The sequence below is a fragment of the Oxyura jamaicensis genome, chromosome 6 (assembly GCF_011077185.1).
Source record: "Oxyura jamaicensis isolate SHBP4307 breed ruddy duck chromosome 6, BPBGC_Ojam_1.0, whole genome shotgun sequence".
NCBI classification, from domain to species: Eukaryota; Metazoa; Chordata; class Aves; order Anseriformes; family Anatidae; genus Oxyura; species Oxyura jamaicensis.
The window spans coordinates 5,886,570-5,905,233 of NC_048898.1; the positions used below are offsets into that span (position 1 = coordinate 5,886,570).

An 18,664-nucleotide genomic window follows, 5' to 3' on the forward strand; every position below is an offset into this window, starting at 1 on the left:
GAAACTGAAAATTGGCCAAATATCATTGTTTTGCCAAACACGAGGATACAAAGATTGCAACTGCTTTAACTGGGGAAGTTTCTACACTCACCTATGAAAAAATTGTCACCTGACCACTCCAAATTCCAGTATGTGATCTTAACCAATCTTTAATTTGCTGCCTGTTCAGAAAGTGGCTGTCACATGCTGAAGCCAAATATTAAGTATTCATATTAAATATAAGTATTCTTTTCTTCCCAATACTTCCAAGAGAAAAGTCCTGTTTCTATCTCAATGCATAAACTAAATTTTAAAAACAAGTTAAAGATGATGAAGCCCTTATGAAAACTGATGGCTCATCCCAGCCTGATGACAGGGTCCATACAGATGAATGTATGCTAATCAGGGTAGGCTCCTGTCACCCTAAAACTGGGAAAAGCCTTTGCTCTGCACATGACTTCTCATCAACAATAGTGCATGTGAGTCACAGTCACAACCGTGAGTGTGAGTGGTACAATTTAATCACTGCTGAATTACAGCACTCACTTGAAATTTAAATACAGGACTAAGCAGACCTCTCTAAGATTCTGGAATTCAGACTGAGGTCCATGTCATCTCAGTCATCTGATACCTTGCTGAAAAATGAAACCCAAATCAATCACAAAAGCCTCTCACCAATGCTCACCATAATAAAGTATGTACGGACAAACAGAGACAAACTCAATGGGTATAAACTGGTTATAAAATAATTCAAAAAAATGGGTGTGTACAGGTCAAAGTATTGCAACAGCTATTGGTTTAACATTCATGGAATATAAAGCAAAGGCAGATCTATACGGAGGATGAGGCTGCTCAAAGCAGAGGATGAGTTCAGGCAGCCTCACATTCCATGTACAACCCAAATCACATCAATGTGCTCCTCCCTACTTCAGCTCTTCTGTGGAGAGAGCACAGAAGCCACTCACATCCAAAAAACAGGATCGGGCCCATCACTTCAGCCAGAGGCATTCCCAAATCAAAGCTGGGCTCCCAGGTATGTCAGATAGCTTGACCTATTATTGCCATTTTCATCAAACGAGGCAAGCGTCCCTAACCAACAAAGAACATCTGTCACTGAGAAAAGGACAGGAGCCTCTCACAGTGCCTGCTGCTCTTGGTAGTCCTGGCTCTCCGGCCTCTTGTTCACAAACCCACCCTCCTATTCCTGCTCCTCCAGGCACAGGGGTTCACTTTCTTTACCATCTCTAAATCCTCCTGCTCTCTCTCTTTCTAGCACTAAAACTCAGCTCTTTCCAGCAAGCCACCATTTTGGCATCCCTACTTCTAGCCGCAGTCCCTTCAAGTAGGTCTGAAACGTTGCTGCCTACCTGAGCACTCTGAACACCTCGCTCTCCTCTCAACTTTCTTCCTAGCCTTCTCTTGTGCTCTGGGCCAAGATCAAGATTTAGCCCTTGTTTTCACTGTACTTTGCCACTCACAGCAATTATTGTTGGCTCATAATTTCTGTAACAATATATGTATGCTAGCTATTCATGCATATATACCCCTGAGCACACCTACGCACACTCCTGTACATAAGCATGGTATGTGCTGATTAATGAAAGATATAGAAATAACAGAAGCCAAATCAAGCATACATTTTTGTTGAGAATGTCAGATTCCATGTTTCACAAAATCCCAACCACACCCATGCTAATAAACCCAGGCTGTTAATTTGTAGAACAATATGCTTTATTGTATGGAAGGAAAACGGTGAGTTTTGTATTTTGGTTCAAGTAACTTTCAGTCTCTTGATAGTGCATTTCTTCTTGTCAGTTCTCTACAGCACAGATATGTCCCAGATTACTTCGTAAACAAAGCAAAAATAATTTCTTTCATCCAACTGCGGCAGGAACTGAACAACTTAATCTGATCATTGTGTGCAAAGAAAATATTTCCAATGACGACATCTTCCTATGTCAATTGGTTTTTATTACAGATGTCATCTCTATGTGCCATATTAATGCAGCTCTTTCTTCTCATTTCAAGATTTTAATCTAAGTTTGTTGCTCTAATATTTTATTGGTTCAAAATACATGCTGTAAAATCCATGGCCTTCAAATTTTCCTGTGAACTAAAAATAAACTGCTCTTGTCAGATATGGTTAGCTGATAAAAAGTGTCAGAGACTTTTCTGAATTACTTTGATAACTTCCTGTTTATGTGGTACTGACCCTTGTCTAATAAAGATCTTTTACACTTGGAATAAGAGAAGATACTGCAGCATACTATTCCTTAATGGACAATGCTGATTACTTTTGAAAGCCTTTAATACATTTCCCATATTAGACATGAACAGATGTCAGGGATGTTGCCAAGTGAAATTTCTTTTATGCAATCTTGGCTTGTTGTACAATAATAGCCCTTTCTCAACATGGGAAAAAATTACAGACCCAACTAATTTCCTTGACAGGGAAGAGTTACATATGTTTTCCACTTGTAGCTTTTACGACAAGTTTACAATTTTGCCAAACCTGGAACTAATTGGGACTGTTTCCAAAAACGGTCCAATAAACCCACAATGTGTACAGCTAGCCTAAAATGCAGCAAATGATTGTTTGCTTTAACTTTTTTTTTTTTTTTTTTTTTTTTCTAACAGGGAAAAGTCAGATTGCACAATTATTTCATTTAAGTTACTTAAACACTTACTGTTTCATATCCTCCCAGTTTTTGAGCAGCTTGAAACATAGTCCAAAGGTTAACTGTTAGAGGGACAATAAGTATTTAGATAAGCATTGCATTAACCAACATATTTCAAAGAAATGTAAATTAAACAGTTCTTTTTAAAAAAGCAGAAAAAAAGAAAGCTCACAGCCCCTGAAAAAGCTCCTGTGAAACATTTTCCAAAGAGATATTTACATAATCTGAAAAGTAAATATTAGCCCATACTATGTATATTTTTTTAATTACATATAAGAGAACACACTTGGATTCCTTAACAGGACTGGAAAAACACACTGAGACAAAGGTAATGGGCTCATTTGACTTTGCTGATAAGAAGCACAGCATAATGAGACTATAGCACGTTTCCATAACTTTGATAATAAAAATTACTCATTGGGAAGAATGTTGCTTTTAATTATTTGTTTAATACTGATTTCATTAGCAAGCAAGCATGGGCCACACACTGACTCCCAGAGAAAGCCTATTGATTAAACAACAATATCCAATATTTACTGCAGCTCAGATAATGGCCTCCATAATCAATAAGCAATAAGCTGTGTTCTAGTGGATCTTGTGTAAATGAACCTGGGGGAGCCCAAATGCAAATTACTATAATAATTATGGTATGGGGGGTCATGATGTGCCCATGGCTGTGGGGTGGAAGGAACAGAGGCAACTCCTTCTAAAGGCATGTTGGAAGATGCTTGTTGCTTCCTGCATAATTCCTCCCCTCTCACATGCTTTTCATGCTGGTTTTTATTTTTTATTTTATTTGAGAAAAGAAAATTTGATGCCTCAGCTTTATGAAAAGTCTACGCACTGTTCCACCAACAAGCAGCGACTCCCAACAGACACACTGCAAGCACTGCAGGCCAGACTCAGCAGTATGCTGCACAGCACAGCAGACAGGATCTCTTCCTCCACGGGGAGCATGCTCGTTTGCAGTGTACATACTGCTTCTTCCCACTAACCTATTTATATTGGCAGTGTTTGCACAGGTCTTGCTGGACAAATACAGAGCCCTGTCCTGCAAACATTTCTGCTCTTCTCAGCATACTTACTCTTGGCATTTAAGTAATTGCTGGATCTGGCCCCTAATTTCTAATGAATGACAGGCAACTTTCAGTGTATTTCATCTAAATGTTAGCAGAGAGCCCTACCTTAGATGGGGAATTTTAGAAGTAGTATTTTAGCTCGTCTTTCAAGCCCCCTGTCTCCATGCTTGAGGGAGTGCAAAATAAGATGGGAGGGGGGGGTGAATTCTTTCCTCAACACAGAACGTTCTGAAAGCCTCATTGAACCTTGTACTGCTTCAAAGCTATCAAGAGCTTTGCCTAGGCCTTGATTTAATCTGAATCAATGCATAATGCAACGAAGCCGTTCATAGTACATTAATTTTGCTTCCATTTCAAGCAGCCAGTTTTCAGACAAACACTGTAATCATTCGGAGTTATATAAGTTTATAATGGCTGCTGGAGGCCTGTTGCAATCAGTGCCAATTGCTATTAGGTATGTAAATTGTTATGTAAAACATACAGGTTTGACATTCTTCATCAAAATAACACATGGTTTTAATCTGGGAGATAAATTAGAGTAAATAATATTTCAGTCCATGGAGTCCTTCTTTTAAGGAAATAAAGCATCATTCAGCCTATAGGTAAGGAGGAAAAATACCCCCATTTACAGCTTTTGTTGGAAACTCTCAAAGATCTACATTGCACTGCAATATTTATGTGGAATTTAGTTACAACTGTATCTTCTCCACCTACAATTGCTTTACAGATTGTGGCACTACAAACTGTACATGCCAAAGCAATTTTAAACACTGTATTCTGTATTAAACAGATACAGTCTGGTTTTATATTCTCCAAAGTCAGTAATTTATTAACTATAAACACATTTTTGGGCTTAAAAATCTGATCCCTTTTGTGCCTTTCTTGACCACCTTTAAATGTCTTCCTTTAATATTTGTCCTTTCATAAAGAACATCTGGGCACAATAAACATACGTCATGTTATTAACTCAGAAGAAAGGCATTACAGACGCTGCAGATTTACAGAACAGAAAACTACAGAGTTTTCAACATGCCTATTTCTAGTCATAATCAGCGGATTTAAACCTATAAATATCCAGCAGCAACTACCCCAGAAGGAAGAGATGCAAATCTGGGCATAAGACAGTAAAATGCCTGGACTGGAAAATGTGTAGATATAAACATGGTCCCCCCATCCGTAAGGATTTAAAATAGGCTCCGTGTGCAAATGTTTTCTCCAGAGAAGCCAAACCGTTCTAAAATGTCAACAAGAAATTGAGAAAAAGGATACTTACTCTGCTTAAAACCTAAATAGGGTATTCGTTCAATTGGTGTTTTCCTTTCTTTCATATATTTATAAAGTGCCACAAGGAAAGCCTGCTCATCAGCTCTGCATTCTTCACCTACGGCAATCTTTGATTTATCCTCACTTGAGCCCTTTTTACAGTTGCTGTTGTTACTCTTGGGTTTGGGCAAAGCTGACTTAGCCTCACATTTTACCTGGGGAAAAAAAAAAAAAAAAAAAAAAAAAAAAAAAAGTCATATCAGATCTGGGTAACCTTTAATTTTCACTTAAGGAATAAATACCCTCTCCTAGCAGAATGGATTGTTGAAAAAACGGAGGCCAAACCATGCAACTGTGTTTGAGGGGAAACAAAGGAAGCTATTTATAGAGCTAAATGTCTTGTTCTGAATCTTAGTCACAACATTTTTAAATAGCCACATCTTTAAATCATTATAACCCATTGGTAATGCTCTCCAGATCTGCATTTTTATGACTATACATTGCTATGTCACAGACAGCTCCCATCTCTCACATACACTTGCCATTAGCAAGTCTAATAATAACCTTCGTTCCAGGACTGACACTGAGCATTGTCAACTCTCGTAGACAACCCTTGGAGCTGAGGGTGCTCAGCCCCTTCCAGGAATGCTCAGCAGCCAGCTGGGAAAAGACACATTTTTCTCTCTTTTGGCCCACCAAAATAGATGCAGACCTTGGCAAGCCTTACCCAGGCAGACCCCTCGGCACACACGAGTGGAGGTTCTGCCGTAGCACAGACTAAAGCCTAGTGGGTTTGAGCATCTGCTTAAAGTTAAGCACAGCCCTAGGTATTTAGCAGACGGAAGAGGCTGGTAACAGGAGCCTTTCCTGGTAGGCACCAGCAGCCCCAGTGCACGTGAGTCCCAAAGCTCTGTGTCTCCCACTGGCCTCTCTGGCTGACGTGTGCCAGTCAGGAAGCCAACAAATTGGAACCACTTTACTTCTCATCAGTATTCAAACACGGGAACCAACATCCAGTGAGACAGACTTAATCCTGCCGTCCTCCTGGAGATAATCCTCTCATTGAATCAAGTGAGTTACAGTTTGAGCATTCCCATAATTTGTGTGTACCGAAAACAAAAGAGCAGAACCTTGCAAACTGATGTTTACAAGCTCTCCACGTCCAAGACGGGATCAATCCATTTCCAGTGAAAGACTAGAAGTCATCTACTGGCAGGTAGCGGAGATGGTTACAGGCTGTGTTTTGGATTTGCACTTTCCCTTCAGTGCTTGCAAGTGCTGTGAGGAGCCTTCTGGCAGCTCCACAGCCAAACCTAGAGGTGTCCTTGGGGCTCTGGGAGCGAGCAGGGAGACCGTAAGGGCAGTACTTGGCATCCTGGAAGGGCAGCAGTGTATCTTGCTGGACAGGAAGACAGGGGCTCTTGGTGAAGTAAACCACTGACTCTCCTTCGTCCTCCCCATTTCCAAACCAGGTGCTTCATGGGTACTTCTTGACTTTTTTGAGGTAAGTGCTATAAAGAGCATTATACAAATGCTGTAAACAATATAAACATACCACTGGAAGGCCTATGATATGCTTATCTCAATAAAGCTGCCCTGTGCTCAGGCTCAGGGAAAGCAAAGTCCTTTCTTTTATACTCCCCCAAGGTGTTCATTTTGCAAAAAGCACTGATTTAGGGTTAGCTGTCTCCATAGTTTTCCACAGAGATTAGACAAGGCAATGCTGGAGGGGAGATGTGGCCACAATTTTCCAAGATACTCAATGCTGCTTAAAAACTCCCTGTTGGACACCGCAGGGTACAGGCTTGTTCCTCCCAGGAAATGCAGCAGGGACTGGAAAATGGACTTCTGCAGGGTTTTTCTTGGTCACTTACTCCTGAAGAATGCTTCCTGTATTGCTCAATATTCTCTGCTTGCATGTTACAAAGAGATATTGTCTTCCTATGGCACAACACACCATGCTTTGCCTTTTGGTAATAGATACGCTCGCTGATTGAACTTCTGTAAAGATCCTGGGTTTCATCCAAAACTCAATGAAGTTAATAGGAATTTTTTCCTAGTAAATTAACTTTGGATTTCCTCACTCCATTTTTCAGTTCAGAACTGTAATCCCTTGACTTTTTTACTTTGGCTCCTTGCAAAATTTTTTAACAGCTTCCACTTGTGAAGTTTACATTATATTTATATTATATTGTCATAATTTTCAATGCATTACCAAAGACTGGGTTAGCACTCCCAGTATAAACCCATAATTTCATTAAATACAGGATTTTGAATTTGAGCTTCAAATGTGTTGCAAGGTAAAATTTGCAATAAATTAACTGGACCTGGGAACAGTTTTTTAGTTTTGAAGCCCACTTGCTTGGCAGAGCCAATCTATCTATTTATCTGTCTCCACCTTTTTAGTGTTTTCTTTTTTTTCTTCTTTTGAACTGGGCAATTCAACTATGCTCGCAAAGGCAGCCTGGGCACGAAGGCTAAATCAAATCAAAGCTCAGTTCTCTGAAAGCAAACTAATGGTAAGGGATGTTACTCCTAAGGAGACAAAAGGAAACAAAGAAAGTAATGTATAAAAAAAGCCACTGGGAGTGAGAAATCCCAGTGTTCCACATAATGTCCTTCTCCACAGCGTACAGAGAAGAGAGGTCAAAGCGCCTGTGGATCTCAAAGGTGCCAAAATGCAAAGAAAGGCCTCCAAGTAGTGTCAGGTTCAATGAAGCTTTGATGAAGGCTGCAATGCTTCATCCACAAATGTTCGAGGCACAAGCCTCGTTTCTGGAACTTCCCCTGCATGCGACAGGAGACATGAATGAACGCCGTGACCAGTGATTAATGACAACCCAGAGGGCCAAATGCCATTCTGGATAACACCAGTGTAAATCCAGCATAAATGCACTCAAGTCAGTCAGAGCTATGCCAGATTTGCACCAGGGAACAGAGACCGACCTTCTCTCTCAAAGCACAGTTTCGAGTCTTCCTAGAAGGCAAAGACCTGGATGAACGCCCCAAACAGAGTTTGGCTTGGCTCTGCTCTCTTCTCTGGTCTGCTCAGAAAGCAGAGACGACTCCCTTATAAAGGGAGAGCTCAATTTCCACTGGAGCTAGAGCTCTTGCACTGTAGCTTCGGTGTGAGTAACGCATCCAAAATGAAACTGAGGGCTAATGCCCCAACAGGCAATCCAGAGCTGCAGTGCAGAGAGGCTGGGTGTGTGCTGAGATGGGCTCTGGAAACATCTGAGCACATCTTTCTGCTTGTTCCATCAGGAGTGCATGATCCGTGGTCAAACGCCCGGTGAGCATCACGGTTACACCCGTGTGTTTGTCTTCTCCTGCCAGAGGTCACACACACAGCAGACCACTACAGAGATGTAATTTTAGAGTTTCAATCAGATAATGTCTGAGGCTCTCAGAATAAATCTTCAGGTCTGAGAGCGTGCCAGGCCACCTGTGGCCACAGAAAAAGCAAATCCTGGCAACTTTTAAACTAATTTCACAGATCTTGCCAAATAAATGAAGTGAGAGATTTACTTTAGCATTTACACTAGGAGATGTAATGAGTAGATTCATTTGGGGACAATCTCCCTGTTTAACAAGTTAATCCTTTCAGCTCTTCGAAATGGTCCTATCAGCCAGTTGTAAAAAGCCTTACAGTGCTCTCTTACACGCTTTGAATGGGAACGCTCTTCGGGCACATGAAGTGAGAAGAGTTTGCAGGTACACCGAGGGTTATCCTGGAGCTTGCAAGCCACAGAAGCCTGTCCAGCGGTGTTGACATGTGAGGCATGAAAGTCTCCAGGTTCCTGGGAATGCCGGAGAGAAGAGTTCGACATATGCCTCGCCAGCAGAGCTGATCCTGCCTGGACCGATGGCCCAGCCTGGGATGGATCTCCCCCGGGATCTTCCCGGGGAGGTAAAAAAAAAAGGAGGCAGCAACCAGTGAAGAGACCAAAAAGAAAGAAGTGGTACACGCATGAGCCACTTCCCCTGGCAGCAGCCGCAGGCCCAGGACCGCACTGTCTGTCCCACTACAGCTCTACTCTAACAAGCCACACATGTTGGACTCTGCTCAGAACTCCTCCTACCGAACCAAAGGCTCTTCTGCTTCAAGTAACAGTAAAAGCCTACGAAACGATCTGCTCGTGGCTCAAGGTAAACATGCCTAACGAAAACTAAATTGTAAGAATGTACAAAGCTTTCTAGTCATTGGCAGCTGAGAACACGAAATGCAGCAAGTCATTATAACCATGTGGTTTGTGTTGGTCTTGACAGGCTCAAAACCGCAGTCTTCAGAATGGCACTTCTGCCATTTCCCTACCCAAACCCTACAGCCACTGCGTCTCCATCAGAACCTTCTCCCCACCACCCTAGAAATTAGGCTGCTGTCAGACACTGGGTGCCACAAGCTGAGGATGAAAGCAGCACAACTTCTGGTTGAGAGAGATTTTAGCTGGAACAGGAACACGGCCAAGACCATTGCCAAAACGTTTCAGCATCTGACACAAGTGGATTTGTCCCATTTAATCTAGCAGTTTTCTGCTCTGCTTTTCATGAACCCATTGCCAGCATTTGGCAGAGGTAGAGCAAAGACAGAGGAGAAAAACTGATGGTGAAGCCCAACACAAAGCCTAAGCTGATGACAACAACCCAGCTATTCCCCAAAATGAGAAGACAGTAGGTGGGTCTCCACCGCCCCCACCCAAACACACTTCCTCTCCTCCCCCTGACACCTACTGGCAGGGCCTCCATAAAGTGCAATCCATCTGCTTTGGAGGGTCTCTGATTCACTGCCCCCCTCTTATTAAAGTATAGTCGTAGCTCTGAGACACAGATTGATGCAAAGAGCCACAGTGAAGTCAGTGTGACTACATGCAAGAACATTACATCACGAGCACGTCTATTATTTATAATGAAATTAAGCTGGCCAGGATAATTAATGCTATTAATATCTTCACAATGATGAGAGCAGTATGACTAGATAAATAGGCAGAATTACTTCTTATCTGAAATATCCTCCCATTTGACTAGTAGGGTGAACCCAAATATAAACAGAGAGGATAAGCAATTTGGTATGAAGTGCTACTGTTGTTTTTAATTATCTAATACCTATACGTCAGGTGCTAAAGAGGCAGAACTACTCATGCCACAGGCCAGGGTGCTCTGGTAACACATCCCATGCTGCATTTTCCTAGCAATATTTTAACATTAAAAATGGCTGGGGGGCAGGGGAATTGGGGCAAATTGAGACATTTTCACACCACAGATTTTGCACATTCCTCCACTAAGCAAAAACATTCAGGCAAACTCTACAGTATCTGGCAGGACCCTGCAACTCAACGCACCAGGCTCCATCGCCTTTTACCACGCCTGTCTAATATGATACTACAGCCTCCAACTGGGCACAATAGGGCACAAAGAGAAGAGAAACAGTGACTTAAGGGCAGAGCTTCATCATGAACTTCAGCCTCTTTTATCGTCATCAACAGAAGGCACAATTTTAACCGAACTCCTAGGGAGGAGGAGGAGGTGGAATTTAATTTGCCTTCCTATGAGAAACCCAGAGCAGAACACTTCCACTTGACCTCTTTAACCTCCTAATCTCCCAGGACATTCACTGCCTATAACAATACGGACGTAAATGGATCTATAGATTCACTGTATTTCCTAAGGAGATGGTCACAACAATGGAAGCATTTTCCAGATACACATCCATCTGATTTAGTGAAACAATGGACTTAGGAGGAGTTGGCCTAAACATTCAGTCTATGCAAACATCTTTAGCAAGGGCTCTAAAGTACCACAGTGACAAAGTTGTGTCATAGATAAAAATCTACAAGTATTGCTCTAAGTAATTTTCCATCTTTGCATCTTACAGTTTCAAATTAAATCATCTTAAAAGAAGACATTTGTGCTACTTTTTTTTAAGAGAAAATCAAATTCTTATTTAAAACCACACAAACAACAGAGAAAATAGGATGTAAATTACACTATAGAAGCTCAATTTTTTAAGTAGGTTTAAGGAAAAGACACAAACCCCCAAATACCTAAGAGATAAGCCTATAAACACAAACCAATGATCCAATTTTTACCAGCAGTATAGGCTAAGCACTGCAGTAAATACAGAAGGCTCCGTACATTGAACCTTGGAATGAATACGCAGTTCAGCACCAAGTATTAAAGAAACAGTATTTTTCTTTTTTTCTTTTGTTAAATGTTTGTACTGCCCCCCCCTCCTTTTTTTTTTTTAAGTCAAGATCGTAACATCGGGGTAATCTCATTTGTATGTGCTTCTTAGAAACCATTATTTAAGCAGCTCTTGTTTCATACTCTGTTTATCTTCAAACTTATATTTAGAAGTGCATTGTAACAGGGTGAGCTGATCCCTGGTTTATTTTTAATTTGAAGATACTGTCACAAACTATGTTTGTGTGTCACAGAATGTGAAAACTAACAGTGGATGCCAAGAAAGGTTAAGCACTACCAGTTACCAACACGCTGACAGTATTAGGTTGTTAGGTGATTATAGTTACTGGTAACTTTGAACACAGACATGATTTAACGTGAAGAATAAAACTGTTGAAAAAAATTACATTTATCTCCCCAAGAAAATAAGTTACATTCTAAATTCAAAACAGCGTGCTGGGAAACAAAGGCAAGGCTGTATCTAAAAAAGGAGAATGTACTGAAAAGAATATTATTAAGTGATTTACCTTGGCAACAGCTTTGCTTTCAGAATTATTGTTGGAATCCTTAATGCCATTTAATGAATCTCTTCTTTGTGGGCAAGGCTTCTTTTTGCGTGGTCTGCCTTTAAGATTTGGCGCTGAAAATTAATGGAGAACAATTTGAGTACATTGTCTTATACTGGGTTCTTAACAGCTGAAAGCATAATAAATAATTCCACTACAATCAGTCACAGAAACGTACACATCTGTCTACAGTAAATGCTTATTATGAGATTCCCGTCCTCCACGGGTTACATCTTGACACACTATACGTTTCTATATCATATTCCCCAAGGCTAATCTATTCTACTTTCACGTAACTAATTAATACAAAGTCAAACACCGGTCTCTGAAGGACTGGGAGAGAAAGCATGAATATTTCTCCATGGTACAAAAAAGAAGAAAATAGAATATTAATAGGTAACTTTGCATTAATCAGCCTGCTGCATTTATTATTTTCAATCTTCAAGTAAGAGGACTAACTACTATTTCCAACTTTGGGAAACATCTGTTTTTGGAAACGTTCTGAAATATTGAAATTCCTTACAGCTCCAAGAAATGTTTATATACCCTGTCATTCTTGTCAAAGTTCTTCTAAAAAAGTTTTTTTTTTTTTAAAAAAAAGTTACCCCTGAGTCCTGAAATGGATCAAAAAACGTAACAACTAGCTCTAGAAGTTGACAAGTACTGAAATAAGTGATTGATTGTTTCATAAGGGTTACATACCACACGTATAAATTAACATGAATCACTTTCAGTTTTGTCCAATTTTTAAGATAAAACAGCTCTGAAATAACATAGTGACTAAATCCTGGCCATGCTGAGCCACACTAGGAATGGGATATGGATCATCATAAAAAAATATCAAATTCATCTTTCAATCATGATATTACTATATAAATCATGACCACATACAGAAATAAGAGATGAAGCAGATGTTTCTTCATTATTAAGTGTCCTGCCTGCTTTCAAATTTAAAATTCAGTCTCTGACTACTATGGCAACATTTAAAGTGATAAATAATCATTAACTAATGACTGTACTGAAGAAGATAATTTCCTTTAAACCTTTAATTTCTAGGTAACCATTGTTTTCATTACTTAAAGGGATGATTAGAACAATGTCAGAAATCTAAGCACCACAAACCTCTTGAGTGCCTTCTAATTGTTTCTAATCTTACATTTGTCACACAGTAAGCCAGTGGTTTCAAGACATTTTACATTTTAATTAGTTTGCCAACACAATAAAGGGTGCTAATTTGATTTTATAGTTTGAATAACAGTGTCATATTTGGTCTGCTCAGAGAAAAATAGAAGTCATGGGTTTAAAACCAAAAAGTCCGGAAGACCCATCCTTTCTTCCCCCAGCACTGACACACAGTAAATATACGTACGTGTACGTCTGCGAGTCCCTATTTGTGTATGTATAAAAATATGTTTATCTCCCTACAGAAATATCTCCATCTATCTCCAGCCAAGCTCATTCTGCTTATTGAAAACTACTGCAGAAAGCAATTTTGAAATTGTCATGTGAGGCTAGCATGTGAAATCAAACAAAGAGATAAAGAAATTATTACCCATTCCAGCCGACAAACATCTGCCTGATTCCTATCTGTACTCATGAATGCTACAGCACGCGACTGCACCCCACACCACGGGAAACCTCGGCGCGCCGTGGGTGTCGCTCTGACACCAGCCGCGCACTGCCGCTGCTCGCCCCACTCACCCCCGGCCACTCCATCGCTCCCAGCAGCAGGCGAGCGGCTCCAGGGCAGGCACCGAGGGCTTGGGGCCCAGGTTGCGGCTCCCACTGCTGACACCATGCTGGGGCTGGCTGCTCACACGTGGCCCACATATGAGCTGTGTGGCCTTGCTGACGGCTGGTCCCAGTGCTCGTACCTTGCTTGGAAGGGCACTTGAGTAACAGCAGTGGTTCCTCCATGTGCTGCGCCCCGGCGCACGCATGGAAATGTCGCCCAGCCTTCAAACGGGTCCCTGACATGGCCCAACCGGCAGTGGGAGAGTGGTTCAACGTGGACCAAATATGCTGGGACATGAATTACTTTCTTATTTTTATTTTTTTTTAACTAGAGAAAGTAGTTCAAGGCTCAACGTTTTCCAAACATCCTTGTTATCCTGAGTTTTGGCACCGTACTTTGTATCGCACTATAAAGCACTCCTAATGTTTTGCTAAAAGCCTTAAAAGCAAAAAGGCATTTGTTACTAAATTCCAGGTATATCGAGCTTGCATACAAACACTGTTTGCGTTGGAGCCCTCAGCGGCAGAACTGGCACGAGACCATTACCACGTCGGGTTTTTGTGCTCCCCCAGTTGCCGAGGCGCTGCGGCAGGGAGCGCCTGCAGCACCACGCGTCACTTCGGGCCGCGCCGCATCAGGCGCACAGGTAACAGAAAAGCAGCCATTGGAGTTGCTACCAAAGAGAAGGCCCTTGCCTCTAGTATCTGCTCCATAAAAGAAAACATTTGAAATAGCTCCAGTCGCACTTGAAACAAATCCATTAACATTTGCTCCCTAAATCATGATAAATAAATGCATTATTCGAGGATTATTTATATTTCAGCTAGATCCATTTTGTTCTCTTGAGCAAGAAAATATGACAAGGACTGAACAAATAATTTACAACAAGGCATGTTTTATTTTTTTTTCCATTTTTTTTGTTTCATTTATGACATATTCATGAGCACACTGCAGATTTCTTGAATTTCTTATTCAGAATTATTTTAAAGCAATTTTATGGACACGTTCTGGCTTAATCTCTGTCAGTTTTCCTGATACGGCAGGATGTTCAATACAGACTGGATAGTAAAGGGAATATCCTTTGTTTTTTTCTGCTTTCTGGTTGGAGAGGGTCTTACGGCATGAACACCTGAGAATATCTGAAACAATTCAATTTCTTTACATGTCTGTGCATATGGCTTTCACATTCTTTTCCTGAAAGCATTTGTGCCAGTGAGAACTGGTAACTTGTATGTTCCCAGAAGGTGAGAATTAAAGCAAAGTGAATTAATTAAAGTAAAAAATTGAATAACTAAGTGCAGAAAAACATTTGCATTTATTTGCCAGCTATTCAGGCAAAATGCCCCAAACAAGCACACGGGACATGATATCCTACCAGTTCAAGTAACAGACTTCTCTTCCTATACATTTGATGGTCACTTTTGCTCATTAGTGTCTTTTTTCCTTTCTTTCTTTGTGCTTCCTGCTGTATTTCTCAAAGAGGGGAATACTGGGCTACTGAAGTGTCCACCAGGACCCTTGTGCTGCTGGGAACTTTTTTGCCTCTACTTGGTGCATGATTCAAAGGATCCTTGCTGACTCAAGGACCTTCTTCCAAGGTTGCCCGTCAACCCAAAAGGCAGGTTCACTCAAAAAATGCCACCGCACATGAAATTATCTTCCTTGCAAAATCTGTTGGTGCAATAGCAATCAAGAACACAGCATGGAAAGTGACTTCACCTGCTGAGCCCTGGCAAACCCTCCAGGAAACACACCCAGCCACAAAGTGCCCAGCGTTAGGAGGAGCGCTCTGTGTGCTGCACAGGAGAGAGGTGGAGGAACACAAGAGCTGGTGAGCCAGCCACCTTTACCCACCACGAGGTGCTCTGAGGTACCACTTCAGCTCTCCCCTGCTGCCAGTTTCATATCAGCACACTGCTTTGTTTCCCTGCACAGTGGATCAGGCTGGTGCCACTTAAACCTGCTCCTCGGAGCCCACCACCCGGCTGGCCCCACAATGAAATCACCACCACCTGCAGCGCTTCCTTCTTGCAGAGGAAACTGGGGCTGTGCCACAGGTTTTTACATGGAATCAAACAAGAATTCAAGGTGAATGAAGACCTAATTCAACCACAAGTGTTTCTAACAGTAAAGAACAAAAGGGGTGATTATTAACTAGGATGCTTGTGGTGTGGACTTTGTTTTTCAGCTAACCACTACCCGGTAAAAGTCTTGTGCTTCTGATTAAGTGAAAGTGTGTCATGTATGCCATGAATATCAACAGTTACACAAGCCCCAATGAAAACCCTATATTAACAACTCTTCCCATTCTGGAATACATCTTATTACCATCTCAGCCGTGATTTCCCAGGGAAAATTATTTAATGGGCCCTGCCCAGAGACAGGAGTGTTTTTTCTTCTTCCATGTCTGATAGGGTCCCTGGATGTTGTCTGGAAACAGGTAGCCACCGCAGGTCACACGAACTGCTGCTTACAGGCAGGCTAACTTGTGACTGAGTGGGATGCAGAGGCTGGGCAGGCAAAGAGAGAAGAGGGAAAAGCTTATGGCTGTGCCAGCGGAGAGGGTGAGAAGGGGATGATGCTGGAGCTGCGCCACCAGTCAGCTCCTCCTCACTGCGTGGCTGGAGGCTCTGGGTTCAAATTGCTCTCCTCCTGGGCCCACCTGTAGCATCCAGCCACATCCATATGCGGTAAGCCTCTCAGGTACCCAGGTAAGCTGCATGAGGAGGCAGCCAAACCCTCCCACCTGTATTGTGTTGTTTCTTTCCCTACACATGGGCTCCCTGGAGCAAGAGGATGAGGAAGACTAATAGCCAGATAGAAAAAGCCAAGGGTAAGGGAAACAACTTTTTCAGGCTACAGCTGTGCTGAGCCCCTTCCAAATGCCCCCTGAGACTGACTAGAAACTCCTTTTCTACCCACACGTGAGCAAAAGTGAGAGCACACAACACAGCCCCCCTGCTTTTCACAGGGCAGGAGTGAAAGGAAAGCTGAGGTTCATAAGCTGCCACCTTCTCCTCTGTGCCAAATCCTCACTCTCACACATACGCCTGCCTTTAAAAGAAAAAAAGTTTTGTACCTGATGTAATGTAACTGTAGTAGTTCCTTGCCTCCTCCTCCCCAAACGGTGATTAAACTCTGCAGCACCAAAACACCAGCCACGTCCCACATGTTTTTATTACAAACTGACACACCTGATAGGTTAAATGCAAGCCCCGTGTTATGCACAGCACAGAGAATTAAATTACCTGTAGACGGAGACTGGAAAATCTTTGCTGACCTAAATTTACCCCAGCAAGATGCTGACCCAGCGATCTAGAAGCCCAAAGCTTGTTCTTGTGAGCTGTCTGCAGAGCACCAGAACCACAGACAGTCCAGGGGCACCCCCAGGAGAGAAGTCAAGTCTGGGTGTTGGAGATAAGCTCGGTAGAAGGCACAAAGCAAGAGACCCACAGAGGAAAGAGAGGAGCTCATGGTTAATGCTGCTCAGGCCAGCTAGGTGTTTCCTCGAAGCTAGAGGTCCTCTATGCTCATGAAGCCATTGTAGAGCATCATTGCTCATAAATTCCATCCTCCCCTCCAGCACTCTCACCAGCCTGTGTCAGCACCAGGATTCCGTAGGTGACTGGGAGAGGGCCAGGAAGTGAGTACAAGGAGACAGCTCCAACGCTGGCCCACTATGAAAATCTGCAGTGTTGCGGCCACGGCTCTTCTGCCACTAGGCCTTCAGCTCCCCAGCCTTTAGACATCCTGTCTGCTCAGCAGGATGGGGGAAATGTGCAACTCCCAGGTCTGGGTTAAACACAGGGATGCCAAGTTCCAGGCAGGCAAAGAATGAGATCCACGGGAGATGCCCAAGGCAGCCATGATTAAACAACACATATGGGGCAAGAGTGTAGAGCACCACCAGCCTTTTAGCCTTAGCCATTAGCCTTTTTTAATACCTGCATCCCCAGGAAGCAGAAAAGATAGGTGGAGATATAATCTTCCCTGTTACCAAGCCAGCCTTACTTGAGCCATGTCCATCCGGAGAATGCAAAGTGTATGCTTGTGCACCCCAGGGTGCACAAGCAAGTCAAGTAGCAGTGGCCGTGGTCCTGGGGTAACCCGGCAGGTTAGTTACAATGGAACTATAAATATGTATATTTTTAGGGAGTCTGATTATCATTGGAAGTCCAATGAGTTCAGCTGTTCTCATAACACTGTTCTCTAGATGCACATGCTTTGATGTTAGATGCACATGCTTTGATGTTAGAGATGTGTTGTTATAGGGAGGGTGTTAAAAAAACAGTGGCCTTCACACAGCCGAGGTCAAGCTATGTTGGCACTTTGTCAAAATCACTGGTGTAGCCAAGAGGTTTTAATGAGCCTGGAATGCATTACCTCATTTGTCATACCTGGATCACTTACTCATGCCGAGTCCAAAATAACCTTGGACCTTGTTGGCTGCTCAGCAAACCATGTAAGTAAACAGTCCTGTACTCATGCCTAAAACATGTACCTTTTCCTTGCTCATTCCACGTTACTTACTCCAGAGAACACCTAAGCAACCATAACGTCTAGGATCAAAGTTCTCACCTTTTCCAGGCCTCTCTGACCTGCCTAAGTATTTCCAGATATGACTTTGGTTCTTGTTTGCTGGTACTCAGTTTCTCAGAAACATTTCAAAAGCAGGAGAAAAAAAGAAAGGAGTAGGTGAGCTAGGCCATCGCTGTGTTTTGCTGAGGTGCTTACCAGGATAGCTGCTCAGCATTGCTAATGGCCATACAACTTCACTGCAGCCAGAATCTGCTTGGCAGTGTGTTTTTGTGACCATTTTTCTCTTCCGTGAAAAGATGAAGAGAGGAGTAAAAGTACTTTTGCCAACTACAAAAGCATGACAATACAGAAAAAGCCCAAGCTTGTAAAACTGTCCAGGGTCATCAGTATAGGAGGTCTAGGGGAAGATACGGATCTACACCTACGGTGGGCCTATACAGCCAGGTCAGCCCTAAGCATGAGGGAGGTAATCACAAAGATGGAATTGGGGTGGAGCACCAGAGGGTGCAAGGAGAAGTACATAAACAGAGGCACTGAGGTGCTGGTTACACGAGAATTGTGCTCCCAGGAGACAAGCTGTAGCACACCTGCTAAATGCATCAACAGTCTCTCATCTCCTTCTGCGAGGTGTCAGACACCTCACAG

The 18,664-nt window shown here is 42.4% G+C and overlaps 1 protein-coding gene across 5 annotated transcripts in view; it reads right to left on the reverse strand.

The window, feature by feature from the left end:
• The window catches only part of ARID5B (AT-rich interaction domain 5B), a 129,846-nt gene that overhangs the window by 26,444 nt on the left and 84,738 nt on the right, over positions 1-18,664 (reverse strand). For 3 of the 5 annotated variants that reach the window (XM_035330437.1, XM_035330435.1, XM_035330439.1), the window contains exons 4-6: positions 11,707-11,819; positions 5,010-5,214; positions 2,667-2,719 (exon numbers count right to left, since the gene is read on the reverse strand). In XM_035330437.1, the coding sequence (XP_035186328.1) occupies positions 2,667-2,719; positions 5,010-5,214; positions 11,707-11,819 (371 nt within the window). The remainder of the gene's footprint in view (positions 1-2,666; positions 2,720-5,009; positions 5,215-11,706; positions 11,820-18,664) is intronic. The other 2 variants (XM_035330438.1, XM_035330440.1) reach the window with 2 other exon arrangements.